The sequence below is a fragment of the Gymnoscopelus braueri genome (genome assembly GCF_963280865.1).
Source record: "Gymnoscopelus braueri genome assembly, chromosome: 7".
Taxonomy (NCBI): Eukaryota; Metazoa; Chordata; class Actinopteri; order Myctophiformes; family Myctophidae; genus Gymnoscopelus; species Gymnoscopelus braueri.
In genome coordinates this window covers 41,210,982-41,227,939 of record NC_137608.1, presented here as the reverse complement: position 1 = coordinate 41,227,939, position 16,958 = coordinate 41,210,982, and the positions used below count along the sequence as shown (strand labels likewise).

General features: G+C 40.6%; 1 protein-coding gene across 1 annotated transcript in view; it reads left to right on the top strand.

Annotated features, from left to right (window-relative positions):
* LOC308087900 (spermatid perinuclear RNA-binding protein-like) overlaps positions 1-10,517 on the top strand; it is a 43,064-nt gene extending 32,547 nt beyond the window's left edge. Inside the window, exons 12-18 of the mRNA XM_080432138.1 lie at positions 1,504-1,712; positions 3,388-3,534; positions 6,135-6,269; positions 7,403-7,543; positions 7,732-7,855; positions 8,647-8,742; positions 8,867-10,517. Coding sequence (XP_080288264.1) covers positions 1,504-1,712; positions 3,388-3,534; positions 6,135-6,269; positions 7,403-7,543; positions 7,732-7,855; positions 8,647-8,742; positions 8,867-8,952 — 938 coding nt within the window. The 3' untranslated portion in view covers positions 8,953-10,517. The remainder of the gene's footprint in view (positions 1-1,503; positions 1,713-3,387; positions 3,535-6,134; positions 6,270-7,402; positions 7,544-7,731; positions 7,856-8,646; positions 8,743-8,866) is intronic.
* The last annotated feature ends 6,441 nt before the right edge of the window (positions 10,518-16,958 follow it).

Here is a 16,958-nt window from a genome sequence, read left to right as displayed (position 1 = left end):
CTGTCAGGTGTGCAAGAGACCTTTGATTACCAGTGCAACCGGTTTATATAGAATTTAGGTTAGATTTCATCCATGCTTAACATGTTGTGCAACCCACTCTTTTTATTCACAAATGTGTCACCCAGTTAAATAGATAATACCACAAAAGGAAAAAGACTTCACAAATTGAAATGTCAAGAGTGGTGGTGCTTATTTGCCCAGTTGACATTCTTTCTATTTAATGTGTCATTCAAATAGAGAGAATGCGTAAGGAAGTAGCCTAATTTGAAGGGTGTTTATTCAACCAATGATAAAGATTCATTTTAGTTTGTTTTCTTTGTGGATTAGTCTGTTTTGTGTAAGTGACAATACGCTTTTTGACTAGGGAGTTGTCATATATCTGAAAGACAATTTTGGCTCCTGTCCTCCTGGTTTTGTAGAGCAAGTCATGTATTCCATTACAAATTGATAGCACATTCCTCGTGAGGGCTGCATGCCAGAATACCAGTAACCACGCAGCACCAAACTGTGATGGCCTCCCTCCCTGCTCGCTCACGGCCAGGGGAGGCAGTCTGTGTCACAGTAATTAAATAGCCCCTCGCCGGGCTGCCTGTCCCAGGGGACTTTCATCTGCCCGAAGTTCAAAGCAGGTGACGCAGAGTGAGAGGAGGGAGGTGGAGATAGAGTGGGATTAATACTCCTGGCTCGCAGGCATCTCACACGCAATTATCTCCCTGCCTCCCACTAGAGACCACACACGCAATGTAGTGTGCATGCATGCGTGGTCACACACACACACACACACACACACACACACACACACACACACACACGCACACACACACACTTATTAACACCTCCTGTTCTCTCGTCCGGTACCTGTCCATCATTGTCTTTACAGTATGTTCGTATTGTGAGTCTCAATCTATATTCCTTCCACTTGAAGGCACTTGAAGCGAATGTATTATGGCAGCAGGGTACAGCGATTGGTTATTAAAATAAAATTATCAACATTTTCTCATTGACAACCATGAAATTACACAATGAGGTTTTTTCTTTTTGCAGTTTTCAAGGGCCTTTAAGTTTATTATGACACTTGCTCAACTCATAAATGTCCAAGTAAACTTTCAGTTATAGCTAAATAAATGAATACATTGTATGGTTTCTGAAGCATTAGATGTTAGAACAGGATGTCATGGGCCGGACTGGGCAAAAGGCGACTTCATGCGGGCCGGACCAGTTGTGGGCATACATGCTCCCACAGCTTTTGTTCCCTTTGAAACTACAGTGTGCCATTTTATGGATTTTGTTCATTATGAAGAAGATTACATTAAGGATTGGTATTACAATCATAGGCTACAAGAATGTTGTGATAAGCGGACACATATCCCATAGCTTAATACATAAAGTATTAAAGTTTACTTTATTTCTCAGCAAAATATAGATGGATATGTATTAATATTGATTTTAGTTCAACATATTTTCTCATTGGGCAGTTTTTGACCCTCCTTGTACCTGTTTTAGTCATAGACTGGAGGATGACTGACCCCAACCACCCAATGAATGCCCTGATGCGTCTGAACCAGATCCAGCCAGGCCTACAGTACCGCTTGTTGTCCCAGTCTGGTCCAGTCCACGCCCCTGTCTTCACCATGTCTGTAGAGATCCATGGGACCACATACCAGGCCACCGGCAACTCAAAGCGGACCGCAAAGCTACAAGTAGCACTCAAGGTACTGGCTGGATTTTTACAGAACAAACACTGTAGTATAGAGTGTTAGTAACAGGGGTCTCCCTGTCTGTCCAGCTCTTTAGTAAACAGAAAATACATTTTCAGATGGGTCGGACACCAATTTAATCCAATCAGGGGAGTGAACCCAATTATGAGCTTCAAATTTAAAATGTTCCAGCTCCAATTTTGTTTGCTCGTTTTCTTTTTCATCATTTCCAATTTCATTTGTTTGAGTTCTCTCTCTTGATTGGATAAAATTGGTATTCTGATCTGAAAAATGTTTCGTTTACGAAAATGCTGGAGAGAAAGCAAAAACCCTCCTACTGAACAAACGCCCCAGCATGATAGCGATCAGAATAGAATTTAAACTTTTTAACAAAAACTTTTCGTTGTAACCCAGTGGTTTTCCACCCTTTTCATATCAAGGTCCATTTGAGCCACGGACCACCATTTGATAAGATTTTGACTCTCAGACCCAAGACTTTGAATATTTTGTCATCGTTGGATACGATTTTGTCCACAATTCTATGCTGTTTTGATGTGGTAACATACGAGAGATAACAGGCAAACGTTGATCAAAATAACAATTCTTTAATTAAGTAATTCAGATGTTTAACAATAATTTAACTCTTATAAAATGAAGAGTTAAATTGTAAAATGAAACCAAATGGACCCTTACGGGTCCATTTGGTTTCATTTTACACTCTCAAGAGTAAGATTTCTATAAGGGTCCATTTGGTTACCAACTCTCCATCATTTAGCTGGGGACCACCTGGAACCCCCTCAAGGACCACTGGTGGTCCCCGGACTACTGGTTGAGAACCACTGTTCTAACCCAAAAATACCACTTACAGCACCTTTAATATTCTACATTATATACGGTATGAATTGAAAATAAAGCATAACTACTGTATTAATTTTATGTGTTAGCAATGGTTGACATAACCATCCGTCTCTGCTTTATGAGGTAGAAATGTAATAAGGTGTTACTTATTGCCTGCCTGTGGCGCTAACTGTAAAAGAGGAGAGACTGTCTTTGAGGATTATGGACAGATAATTGGAAGAAAAAAAGATGTATGAACATTCAAATAAAATGGTCAAGAAGAAAGAAGAATAGGTGATTTGAGTGGCATGTTAATGGTGCCTTGACAGCATGCCAGTGAGAGGCAAAGAGATGGATGGATAATTGGAGAGATTAATAAAGGCTGCGGGGGTCATCTCTCTAATGCTGGCACTAATACTGAACAGACCATTTGATTGTAGGATAGTTTCCATGAAATGAATGATCTTATAGAAATAAATTGGATAACAACCAAGAGTATTTCGAATAACTTATCCATTGATGTGATGTGTTTATCCAAGACCAGCTGACGGAGCACACCCGCTCACAGCCTGTTTTCACGTTAAATACGGTTTACATTTATTTATACCCGGGAGCTACCCAGGAGAACACATCCTTCGCTACTCTACTAGGGATTAAGTGTCATGCTACAAGGGCACTGCAATGAGGAGCATTGTTATTTTGTTTGCTTCTCCTCCCGAGATTGCGGTCCAGAGTTGTGTTCTATTTCAGGTCATACCCGTGTATGCCATATGAGTAAAATGGCCGCTGTGTGAATATGATAACATTTATGGAGCAAAATAATTTAAAAGTCTCTTGTTCCCCCCCCCTCCAGGCGCTGCAAGCACTGGGTTATGTGGCTGGTGGTGACGGAGACCAGGACTCTCTGAGTGCTGACGAGAGATCTGACGGGGAAGGCAAGAATGACAGATTGTCTACCAGTTCCAGCTGTAACTCAGTCACCTCCACCGATGCACATGAGGTAAAGACTAATGTGTTTGTTTGTGCACATTTTGTGTATATGTACACACACTTTGGCTCGCATTCACACGCCATACAGATCACAAATCAACCTGCAATCAGGGATTCGGCAGATGGACTGGATACAGGTTTAAAAAGTGCAGGCTCTACTTTTCTAAACGTTAGTCTTTTTGGCCCAGGACCCATTGTCGATGTGCATATATTTAAGTATGCTTTACAGTCTAAGTCTAAGACACAAAGATCCAGGTGGAAAATAAGCCATTTTTTAGCAGTGAGCATGGGGTAAAGGTTCCTTTTCCTCTTTTGGAAAGATTTAGCTTGTTTAGTTGACAGATTATGATTATTATATAGATTATTATATATAAAAATGTATTTCCACGACAATACCACTGAACCAATTTATATTTCTTTGCATGACCATGTTGCTCGACATAATGGGATTTTTCAGTTGGAAATGCGTATTTGTTGAGCGACTCGATCGTACAATAAAATGTCAATAAAATCGTATACCACATTTTCACATAGCCAAAATGCTGGCACTATAGTAGATATTTTAAAATCCATCTCATGTGAAAACGGGCACGGATCTTGTATGGCGGCGTTTGAAAACTTTCAGCAAGCTTCAGAGTATTTTTTCCGGCATCTATTGGCAGAATAACATTTTCCCTGTACTGAAAGTGCATGACATCATTTTACCTGTTAGCGCTATGCGTAGAGAAAGAGAGCGTGACAGCGTGCATGTGCCCGATGTCCACTGCACGATTTGCTATGAATGGATATAGAAACATCCATAAAAATCTGTTTGTATATCAATACTTGTGCCCACTCCGCCACTCATTAGACCTGTCAATGAGGAGAATGGCAAAGAAGAAGTGGCTCAGGCCACTTTCTCAGACCGCACAAGAACAGCTGCCATTACGCTCGGTTGTGAAAATGTATACCGGTAGCTCTCTTACCATTAATTCAGCACATGCACATGGACATAGAGCTGAGTGAAGACTAGGGATGGAGCTCGTACATTTTTATTGATAATGAGCACCTTATCGATCCTGCTTATTGATCCGAGCTTTTATCGAGCCCACGATTGATCTTTTTATTATTATTTTGTGGAAAGACGTGAGACGACAAATTCTGAACAGAACCGGTGTCTTTTTTTATTGGCCAGTTGTGACTGAGTTTGTGGCTGACCACCATCTAAAATTAAATGAAGATGACAAAAGTTTAAAATATTTTTGCCTATCATTAAAACAACCATTCATTAATGTGCAATAAGTGTTAAATGGCTTTATATTATGAATAGTACTGTAATAATTACTATAAAATCTCCATGTGTCTTCAGCTCTTTATAACGAAAAATGCATATTTATTTTTTCTATTCTTTTTTCTTAGTTTTAACCAAAATATATCACTTTCACTATATTTTACTAAGGCCTTCAAATACAGTACTTTTCTAACAGACAGAAGGCAAGTGACCTTTTTACTTTTGGATAATAATGTTGAAGAAACTTTTAACTGGTTAATGTGTGTACCGTCACTTTAAAAGCGTAATTTATACTTCATCGTACGACAGTGTCACACACCAAACATAGCCGATCTCCAAGCTCACACGCGTCCGTCATTGAATATGTCACGCTAGGCAACACTAGTCATTCATTCGCAGGAAGATTTTAGAGTTTCCTAAACTGATTATTATCATTTGAATTATTAAAATTGTCAACAGAGACTTGCTACCTTGCGACGAGTGAAACTTTTGAGCGTTTCACTCGTAACGGCCATTGTTCAACCTCAACCACACAAGTGTACAAATGGAACCAAATGGACCCTTACGGCCCCCTTAAAAAAGCGATGTATCCAATAGTGAGCCAATAAAATTCCTCATCCTTGTTTCCCCGGGCAGCGCTGGTTGGCAGATATCAATACACTTTTAGACCGACATGTTTGTGCCAGCGAGGGTGATTAGATTTATTTCTTGATCGCCTCTTGTTTTGATTGTTTAGACATGACGTCATGGGCCGCTATACTCGATAACAGGCTCGACAAGCCCAAAGCTTCATAACCGGGTTGGACCCGGACCTCGAGCTCCATCCCTAGTGGAGACTATTCTGAAACTCACATTTCAGCCGTGATATTTGGTCCTTAATTATTAATTCCCACCAGTGACACGCACACAATGCAAAGATGAGAAATTAACTGCGTTGCCCTGGGGTAGTTGTATCTCACCACAGTTTTATTTCAATTTAATTTCACAAATGCTGTTAGTATTCTGTAACAAGTTTGTATGTTTGGTAGCAAGAGAGCGGCTGCTATACAAACACATAATAAATGGTCATCATGAGTAATGTTTTTTTGTCCCCCAAATCATCCTGTGGGCTGGATTAGACCCCTTTGCGGGTGGCCCACAGGCAGTTTGCCACTCCTGGTCCATCCAAGTATGCTGTAGGTCTAGACACAGGAACAGCAGTGTCCTGTCTTTGAAGTTAATGATGGGTTTGCAGAACGCAGTTGAGGAAACACTCCTCTTTAGTATCTTCCCTACTGCTGCTCTAGGATTATCCTCATGTTTTACCCTCGCTCTTTCTTCTTCTCTTTCTGTGTCTTCAGTCCAGGGCTCCAGGTCCAATCCTGACCGCTGGGGGCAAGAACCCAGTCATGGAGCTGAATGAGAAACGCAGAGGCCTCAAATATGAACTCATATCAGAAAGCGGGAGCAGCTATGACAAGCGCTTCATCATTGAAGTGAGAGAGAAAACGCACAAGCAAGCACTCACTCACTCACTCACTCACTCACTCACTCACTCACTCACTCACTCACTCACATATTAAAGTACACACCCAAAGCTCTGTGTCATACATTTTCGTGTTGCCTTTCAGTGCTCCTTATTAGAAATTGATGATGAACTGAATATTTGATGTTTAAGCCTCCGTGCCCTCCAGGGATGTTTCTTCACAGAGCTGTTTTTTTATTTTTATATCTTGTAATATCCAAAGGAAAAGGACGTGTCGTTGCATGTTTCTGATGGTGCCGTGGGATTTGCTTGTTTTTATCATAGAGTTCAGCGAGTCCTGGGAGTTAATAATAGTTAAATAGATGGGTTTAAGCTGAGAATAATTCAGCAACATCAACAGTAATCGTTCACACTGGCAGCGACAAAGCAACAGGCCACAAGTCATTTTCAATGGAAGCCAGCAACACGAAGCTACAACGTAATGCCTGACACTTGTAACTGCATGCCGGGCACTACAAAATAGTTGAGCAGGCTTTGGTCTCACGTAGCCAGACTTAAAGAGATCTCCACTAGGCGGAGATATCCAATGCAGCTATGCAAGACTAAGTTGGCTTAAGCTTCAGCACTCCAATGACAGTGAAGAATTCAAAATATTCTATGCAATTCAAGTCAAGCATCAACCAATCATATGTTTTTGTGGCACCATTTCCACTACCCATCTCTCTCCCCATAATTCCTTCCTCCTCTGTTCTGTAAAAAGAAGAAAAACTCTTTGTTGGCGTTAGCCAGTTCCTTGTGCTATATTCAACCCTATCCTTTTCAGCCACTCAGTGTGGCTTGAACAACACTTTAATAATGTAGCTGTCCAAGCTAAGTAGTTTTGTATATTTTGTGGCTCCTAGTGTAAATGCAGAATTACAAATTATAGCTTTAAAATGTAACATAATATTAACCAACAGCCAACCAGTTTTAGCTTGTCTCCTAACCCAACATAAGACCACTCAGATGAAACCGTCTGTATACTGTAGATGGGGCCAGACTTCACTTAGTAACAGCATTTGTTCAACATTGCCAGCTTAAGAAAAACAATTAACAATATCGCTGTGAACTTAAGTACTATCGACTATATCTCTGTTATGACAGGTGGAGGTAGACAAACAGGTGTTCCGTGGCACGGGTCCCAATAAGAAGGTAGCCAAGGCCAGTGCGGCAATGGCCGCTCTGAAGAGCCTGTTCACTGGCTCCAAATCAACAAGCAACAAAAAGAAACGTCCCAATCCACCAGTGAGTAGACCCACTAATTAGGAGCCTGTCTTACAGTATGTTGTCGTAATTGGTTTGTACAACGTGATGTACGCTTTTTACAACCACAGCAATTAAGCCAAATGTGTGCATAGTTTGTTAGTTTGTGTACTTGTATGTGTGTGTTTATGTGAATCTACATTATGTGTCATGTTTGTGATTTTGTGCAGCCCAAGAGAGCAATAGCCTCAATGCTGGCCCTTCCAACGCATGCAGCCAGAGCTAGAGGACTGCCAGTCATCCCCAGAGCGCCGTACATCAGCACCCCACCTACACATGGCTACATGCCTCCAGGTGGGTGGAGCTGGAACATACTGTGTGTGTGAGTGTGAGTGAGTGAGTGTGAGTGAATTGCGCTGACATTATATATAGTGGCATTTTATCAGTCCCTCCTTTGAAAAGGAACCATTTTAGGACATGGGTTTAAGGTTAAGCATGTTGTGGTCAGGGTTCAGGCAGGGAGAGATCGTAAATCTCTCCCTGAATGTCTGGAACTTAGTAGTAGGTGTGTGTGTGTGGGGGCGGTTGTGTTGTGTGGCTGTGTCTGATTATGGAGGTGGCTAGTTAGGGGTTAGGTTAAGCTTATAGTAAAGGTTAGGCAGGGTTACGTGTTAACAGAGTTACAGTAGTCAATGGGATGTTTGCTCAATGGACACTAAAACTGCTTAGGGTTAAGGGCTCCATTCCATGTGTACCTCAAGCATGGCACTGATACTGCCAGGATGACGGGCTTATGTCCCACTGTGTCCAGTCATGCTAAAAAGCTGCTCTGGAAAAATGTGTCCTGTCTTCCAAATGGCATATTATAATGATTCAGGCATGAATGTATGAATTTAACCCTCTGGCTTGAAATAGTAAAAGGTCTGGAATTAATTGCAGACTTTTCATAATAAATGTCCACAAATAACCCCACCCAATTCAAACCCAATATCGTTAACATTTTTAATCTGAAACTAATTTGTTTCAGAAACTCTTTTTTAGATTATAACATTATTATGTTACATAAGGCCTTAAATGGCTATTGTGGTTTTTCAGTGTGTAAAGTGTAAAAAAAACTAAAACACTGTATTGTTGTTTCCTGGCAGGATTCGGAGCCCCCTATGGTTATGGTCCTGCAGGTGCTCTATCTGCAGGTGCTCTATCTGCAGGTGCTCTATCTGCAGGTGCTCTATCTGCCTACGGTAAGCACACATCCATCATTTCTAAACAAACGGCAGCGAATATCTTACATTTCGGGCATTCAACCCATCCATCGCCTCATCACGACTTTTGAGTTCCTTTCGTTTGTTTCTTTTTTTTCTTTAGGTTTTCCTTCCAGAATGCACTCTGTAGTTGTCCCAGTCATGAGAGTCCCCACAGGCTACCCCATCACCCATCTCTACCCCTATTAGGACCTCCTCCAACTTCATTCATCTAAGACAAAAACGTTGGTTACGTACCGTAACCTCTGGTTCTATGAGCATAGACATTGCCCTCTAAGAGCTATCACTGTTGGTTCCATTGCGATAGCTCTTAGAGGGCAAAGCCTATACAAAATAGAATGTTTTTTTGTTGTTGTTTTGTTATGGTTATTTTAAAGGAATACACCAACCTTTGTTGTACATTAACACCTCACATTAACCTTCACCTAACACAGAATCCAGCCCCTGGTAGAACATTTAAGCAGTTTCTCTAGAGCATGATGTCGACATATTGACCGATATTGACCGATGTTGACCACGGTTGTCTCTCGTCCTTGTCAGTTGGCGTGGAAAGGTTGCCTTTTAAACTTCAGGGCACTGTTTCTCAACCTGTGGTCCATTGCATAATAATTATAGGTGGTCCATGGGAAAATGTTTTTAAAATTATTTTGTACCTAGTTACTATTAACTAAGGGACCGGACGGTTGGCTGAGACTGTAACACAACCAGCCTCTGTTTCTGAGGAAATCGTCAAAATAAAGATTGAAAAATGAAAAGCCATTTCATGACGTCTTTAAGATCATTAATGTTAAATATTACTAAAGAAATAAGAATTCAATAAATGAAATTACTGTGTTATACCTAACTATATTGGGGTGGTCCCAAGCCCCCAAAACCGAGAGGTAGCAGTGAAGCGCATTGGACATGCTGGTACTGCAGCATATTATGGCTGGGGCCAGACACATGAACGAGCGAAAACGATTTCGACCAATGGGCTCGACTCACAAGCTTGTGCACGAGCTTGCGCATGGGGCTGCGCACGGAGGTGACGCAAAACGCGCCACCTCTGTGACGCAAAACGTGTCACATAGGACCCAAATATGGCCCGCCCGTCACATTTCCCAACACTCCATACAAGTTGATGGGTGGGGATTTCCGGTGCCCTCTGTATTATTTTTAACTCTATGGATGGTCCTTGAGAGTGCCCTATCACTTACTGTTGTTGCTGTAAGTTCCATCTACAGTATGTTGGCAACAAAAGCGTCAATATCAGTTAAATAAGGTGTTACCTTACCAGCCTTTATTGCACAAAGGTGTTTTTGAGGTCAAGCAAAGCTAGCCCACACAATCCACAAAGCACATACACAATGTGCTAAAGAGTATACTGACTATAGAAATAGAATAGAATGAACATTTCCATTCATAGAAACAGGTACCCCCATGAATCCGATATTTCCCCAGCAAAGTATGTGTATTCCTTTACCACACACCTGTGAATTTGAAAAATGATTTTATTTTTATGGTTTATATTATTTTGTCTTTGACGGCATACAGTTCCTATGGAGAGAAAAGCCTGTTGGTTTACAATAATTGGTTGCACTGTGAAATATGTTCTTTGGGTATTGATTGTCCATTGTTGCTCTGCTGTTGACTTCAGAACTTGTTTGTGCTTGGTTAACAGTTAATTCTTTTGAGATATCTATTTTATTTGAACCTCTGTTTGTAGATAATATTGTTTTAAAATAAATGAATATTTTCGTCAACATCTGAGTACATTTTGACTCATATTGTGTTGTGTTACAGTGCTGGTCATTCCTCATCATGTTTTCACCATTATCGCCCATTGAGTCAGATTTAGTTTTTGAAATAACATTTTAAGTGAACACACGTTTCTCTATGATCTCTTGCACACCTACTCCAAGATTTAATGCTTTATTTCTCCACTTGGTTAAAACCCAAATTATGTTCACCATTAAGTAAAAAGCCTATCAATTTATTAATTAACTAATTCATTATCTCGGCCAGGCCGGGAGGCAGAGATTATGTTTTTGCCCCTGTTCTGTCATAAAACAAAAATGAATTGAGCTTTAGAAAAACATGTGAGCTGCATTTGGGTACCAACCCTGTTGGTTCCTTTTAACAAACGTGTCACAGGTTTGACTCCCATAATAGCCAATGTGTCAAGGATTGCTTGTCCTGTGTTGTACAACATAATGAAATCCCACATGCTCAGTTGATGTCACATTGGGATGAGAGCATCTTAAGATCTAAAATTCTTCTGAAAATGTGAATTGAAGCTACAATTTTTATCACTTATCCTACTCGGACGCAAGTCGGGAATGCATTACCCATCCAGTTATGTACCCATTGTCAGAGTACCTGTTGTACCCGTCTGTCTGTCCCTTGTCCCTTTTATGCCCAAATGGGCATATAATGATGACATCAGGGATCTACATACCCTGATGTCATCATTATATGCCCATATTTGGGCATATACAGTATATGGATATATGCGCCCATATAAGGGGTCGGATAGGCGTTCTGGACAACTGGGTCTCATATGTGAGACTGTCCTGCTATGTACACTATTGATTAGATGCAAGTTAATACCTATCCTATTCCACACCTACTTCTAATTGATCCAAAGCACATCATTCCTCGATGATACTTTTCGTACTTCTCATTGACATGGTGTGATTTCTAGTGTTTCTAACCCTGATAATGTTTTCTGTTTGTAGGCGGTCTGTACTTTGACAGTGCCTACTACCAGCCCCAGACCATAGGTGGCTATGGCACACCTATAATCATTCACCTGGGCCCTCAGGATCTGTTCTGACCCTGCCAGTGAAAATTGTAGCAAAGGACTCAAGCTTCATCTCTCTCCCTTCTGCATTGAACTCTTGAGTGCATCTCAATTATTTCGGCCCGTTCTTCCCCTGGGTACTCTTCCCTGAACTGCACTAAGCTGAGGAAACCGTGCTGCAATATTGAAAGAAATGGAAAATCCACCTTGGGCCAGATTCCGATGATTCCGGTTGGCTATGTCAGTACTGAATGGAGATGGGGGACAGGAAGGAAGATGGAGCCACCCTCAAGAATTCATTTCATCCACCCGGCTGGGAAAATGTCTATAAAACAAGCAGCAATACATCTTCTGCCTTTGGATGCAGCAGCACTGCAAATCTCGATGTGTCGCAATATTGAACTGTTTCACAGTGAAGGTGCCGATTTCAAATGGACCAGCAGAACAATACCGATAAATTCACATAATGTGACACATACAGTATATGTACAGTACATGTAAATATGGAAATGTGATTTTTGAATGTTAATCTCCATGTAAAGAAATATTTATCATTTATATATATCTGAATGTATATACCCTAGTGAATGAAATAGCTTTGTATTCAAATGAAAGATAAATATATTAAGAATATTATAACGCAAAGTTATACATTTTACACATTTTAAACTATAGCATTGTATTGTTAGTGGTATTTAATCTCAAGTTAATCATTATTATATATATAGCCTGTAGCCGTATTCCAATCCAAAGCACTAAAGTCATAAGTGTCAACTTAATCACCTTTATACAATTTGTTGTCCAACCGATAAGCTCTCCTTTCAGAAGTTCTCTATTGTACACTCCTACAATGGCACACTTTCAGGACTTAATGAAATTTGTAGCCGAGTCCTAAAAGGGACATTCAACATTACATTTTTCGAAGCCAGTTCTATTAATTCCAAATTATTCATTATCCTCATATACCTTCTTAGTCTGAGAAATTGCCTCCAGCCATTTGTTGCTATGCATGTGCAAGTCAATAGTACATCAGAAGAAAGTCATGCAGGCCATTCCATTTAATTTCATACCTATAGTAAACATATGGGAATAAGACACAGGGTACCTGTTTGGAAACTTATTTTTTGAGAGTGGTTCATTGATGCCTGTTTTTCACACGTTGAAAACTCTTTGAAATTCAAAGAGAAAGTTACAATTTGTGATCAGTAGAATAGGCGTCTAGTCCTTCACTTTATTAACCGTCATGAAAAGTCAAATATTATCCCAATTAAGTTATTTCAGCCTGATACACAAATGTGCCGTTTCATTGGTTTATTCTTGTAAGGTGTAATAAGATACATCATACCATGAGTATTCAAGAAAGTTCTTCATGTGAGTTGATTTACATTCAAAACAAGTCAAATAATCTAAACCATTTGCCACCCTCCCAACCCCCATTTCTTTCACACAATCTGATATTTGACACTAGACACTCGATGAAATAGCTTTCTGAGATGGATACTTTTTGCAGTGCATTCCTCACCGTAGCCTGACTGGAAAGCACAAGACTCTAAAGCAATATTCAACTCAGGGCGGGTACCTTCAATTTATGAAAAACAAGAAGGGACACTTAAAGGGCTAATTTATATTTCGTTGCACGACCTATGCTGCTTGACGGATATATATAGTAACCGAATTTCGACTGAAAAACGTGCCCTGTCACGGTCGTGCGACGACGCATAAATTAGGCCTAGCACACATCCTTCTGTGCATGATGTATACACACAAGCAAAGAAGTGGTGTTAGAGTCAAGTTCAATTGGGAGTCAAACTAATGCATGTTGCTTAGCCATGCAAATCTAATGCTTTGTCAGATATGTGAATGCCTTAGTTTGTAGATACTTATAATAGACTAGACTACCCGTTGTACTTTCAAACACAGTATTGCTGGTAATGAATGTCTTCTAGAATGTATAGCCAACATTTCCCTCGGTCATGTAAGGTGACACATGTCAGCTAAGCTTAGTAGGGGTATTTTGTTACTGCTCTACACGCAACTGTCAAAGTAATATGAATCTATGATGAATTGGGGCGTGGTGTTGGTTTCTAGTTTCTTGGTGTCTTTACTATGAATCACAGCTGTTTCTCTGAGCTGTACAGGGATCATGGAGAAGTCATCACATTGTATACTTTTTTTTAAAGAATTGTCCTCTCCAGACCAGGAAAATTACACATAAAGCATCCAAAACCTATTAGGTGGATAGCCTACTCTAAGGGTTACCAAACTTTTCAGGCCGCGAGTCGCGACCCCCCAAAATAATCATTGTAGAAATGGGGAACCCCTCACCCCGACAAGCACTTGGAATTGTAGGCATTTCATTTAGTTTGACTCGGTTCCACAGATACATATTGTGAAAATAGCTGTACTACAAGCTCGGCTATTTTCACAATGTTTGCATCTTTCTTCTGTAATCTTTGACCAATTTGGCATTAAAAACTTCTAAAAAGTCCTTAATTTGTAACTTTAGAAATGTGCAGATATGCTGTATACACTTATACTGTATGTTGGTTTGTTTACTGCTGAGTGAGAAAACAATATTGCACATTAAGCTAAAAAATATGGGGACCCCAAAATATTATTTGCCCAGTTTGGGAACCACTTTTTACACTACTGTAAATGTTTATGATCTTGTTCTCCTGCTGGCAAAGGCCTAGAGATGTTCAAAAAAAGGAAAGAAAAGAAACATCTCAAAATAGATGCTATAAAAACATAGATGCTCAAATACTGGTCATGGAAATTATGCTGTTGTTGAACAGTCATGGAAAATACTTGGCTTGCAAAAACTATGTGTAGGAATCCTGCCTGTGACGGGCGTCTTATTTTGTCTCCTACTCAGGACATCATCTCATAATCACACTAAGCCACCCAGTCCCACTCCGGTGCTAACATACAGTATAGTACAGTACAGTACAGTCATCTTGCTTTTACATCTCAATATCTGAGCCATTAGAAGAAACGGGACAAGCTAAGCCAGGACTTCACAATTTTGGATTCTCCACTTGACAATGTCATTGTCTAGTAACAACTACAGTATATTGTCTTGAACTGTGCTGTATGTGCCTCATATCAAACTCTGTTGTACCAGGCAGGTACCATTAAGTTCATTATGGCGTCATGTATACGGTTGTCTCTCAGTGGAATATTCACCTCAATTAAATAAACATTCACTCTTCCCACAGGGGTCATTTTTGCAGCATGGTGTTTTTGAGAGAACATTTGTTGCCTTATTACACACAATTTAAATGGGCAATTCCACACTTTCCATATCCCTCTGAGACCTATAGCCAGACAGGAGGTGCATCACTGGAGCCACTTCGATGGCATACAGAGAAATATAACGTGTTTAAAAACCATGGTTAACGTCCTAATATCGTTGATAGTAAGGGTGGGAACACATTCTGACAGGAATGAACTTTTTGGCAGACCTATTGATTCATAATGCATTATACTGGAGGGGGAACACTTTCTGATGGGGACACCTTGGCACAACACTGGTGTTGCTCCAAACATAACGGGTGAAACAGAAGTATAACCAGGCTTCACCTGTTATTTGTGTTGTACTGGTGGGATCAAACCTGTGATTTCCAGGTAGCTAACTAGCAGTGAATCTGAATCAAGACAGACGTGAAGGTCCTGTAACTTTCTAAAATACTGAAAATACCAGCTCTACATAGGCCTGTCACAATTATTACATAATCGCCTAATCACAATTATTTGAGATAATCGCAATTATTTTTGCATAGTTTTTGTATAATCGTCATAATCGTTTCCATGTTTTCATACATTTTCCAAAAATAGCAGAAATAGCAGATCTACAAGCTTTGTGATGTGTTGTAAGCTTGTAGATAAGCTATTTCCACAATTTTAAGTTGTTTGTCATATCTGCCCGGTGATAATGAAGCCTAAAAGCCAAACAGAAATTGTATTTGTATTCATATGTTCCAATGTTCAATGCCAAAAAAACACAAGAGACAGACAATTAATCGTCAACTTAAATTTGTAATCATGACAGCCCAAGCTCAACAAGCTGGGACGCAGAACAACACTTTTTTTATTTTTTTATTTAACAATGGACCGCCACAAGTTTCAATAACAACTGTAAAGGTGTACCTAGTTTTCCTAACAGATTTGTTGTGTTAAAAAATAGCACAAAAACATCATCCCTTCATACACATGTAAGCTACCAGTGTTTTGATAACAGCACACCTTTTTAAACAGAGTAGCCTACTACTGGCTAAATCCTGCTTGGCAGCCATGCAGCATCCATGTAGCAGCCTAGTAAAATGAGCCTGTAGGATCCGAGTAGTGCTGCCTGTCTTTAAAAGCCCTGTCATCTGGAGAAGAGCTCTACTGAAAGCAAATAAAGCCCCTCCTGTCTGCACCTCCTGTCTGATCCTCTCTGCTCCGGTAAAGCCTAAATGTATCCTCCATAGTATAATGGTGTTGTTTGGAACAAAAAGAAAAAGAATAGACCTACAAGCTACAGACCTGTTCCTTTTAGGCATGTAACACCCTTGGGTGATGGGGTGTAAATTCAGCTGAACTGTCCTGACTCTGACCCCAAATGGGACCCCGAGCAGCTTAGTTACATCAAAACTGGCTAGGCTGGCAAACGACTGGCTGACACAGAGGAATGGTGAGCTCACTTGATCCTTAATACACACAGTTACACACACACACACACACACACACACACACACACACACACACACACACACACACACACACACACCCCTTGGCTGGCTACGCACACACAGGCACAAGCATACACATGCACACACAGCACACATACACCTACAGTAGGCTACATGCACACAGAAACAGATACTGTAGACGCGTGCACACAGACACACACACACACACACACACACACACACACACACACACACACACACACACACACACACACACACACACACACACACACACACACACACACACACACACACACACCATACCTATAGGCTGCATGCACACATACACACACAACCCTAGGCTACATGCACACAGAAACACACACATTTGCACACTTGCTTGCACACACACACACACACACACACACACACACACACACACACACACACACACACACCCCTAGGCTATGTGTGCGCGTGCGCGCGTGTGCACACACACACACACACACACACACACACACACACACAGACACACACACACACACACACACACACACACACACACACACACACACACACACACACACACACACACACACACTTAGGCTATATGCAAGTGTACGTACGCATAGGCTACACATAAATCTAGGTGGTGAGAGGGAGAGAAACATGCAAACACACACGTTAGAAGCATATCAGATGGATGGCCAGATCCTGCTGGTATTTTTAGCTGTGTGAGT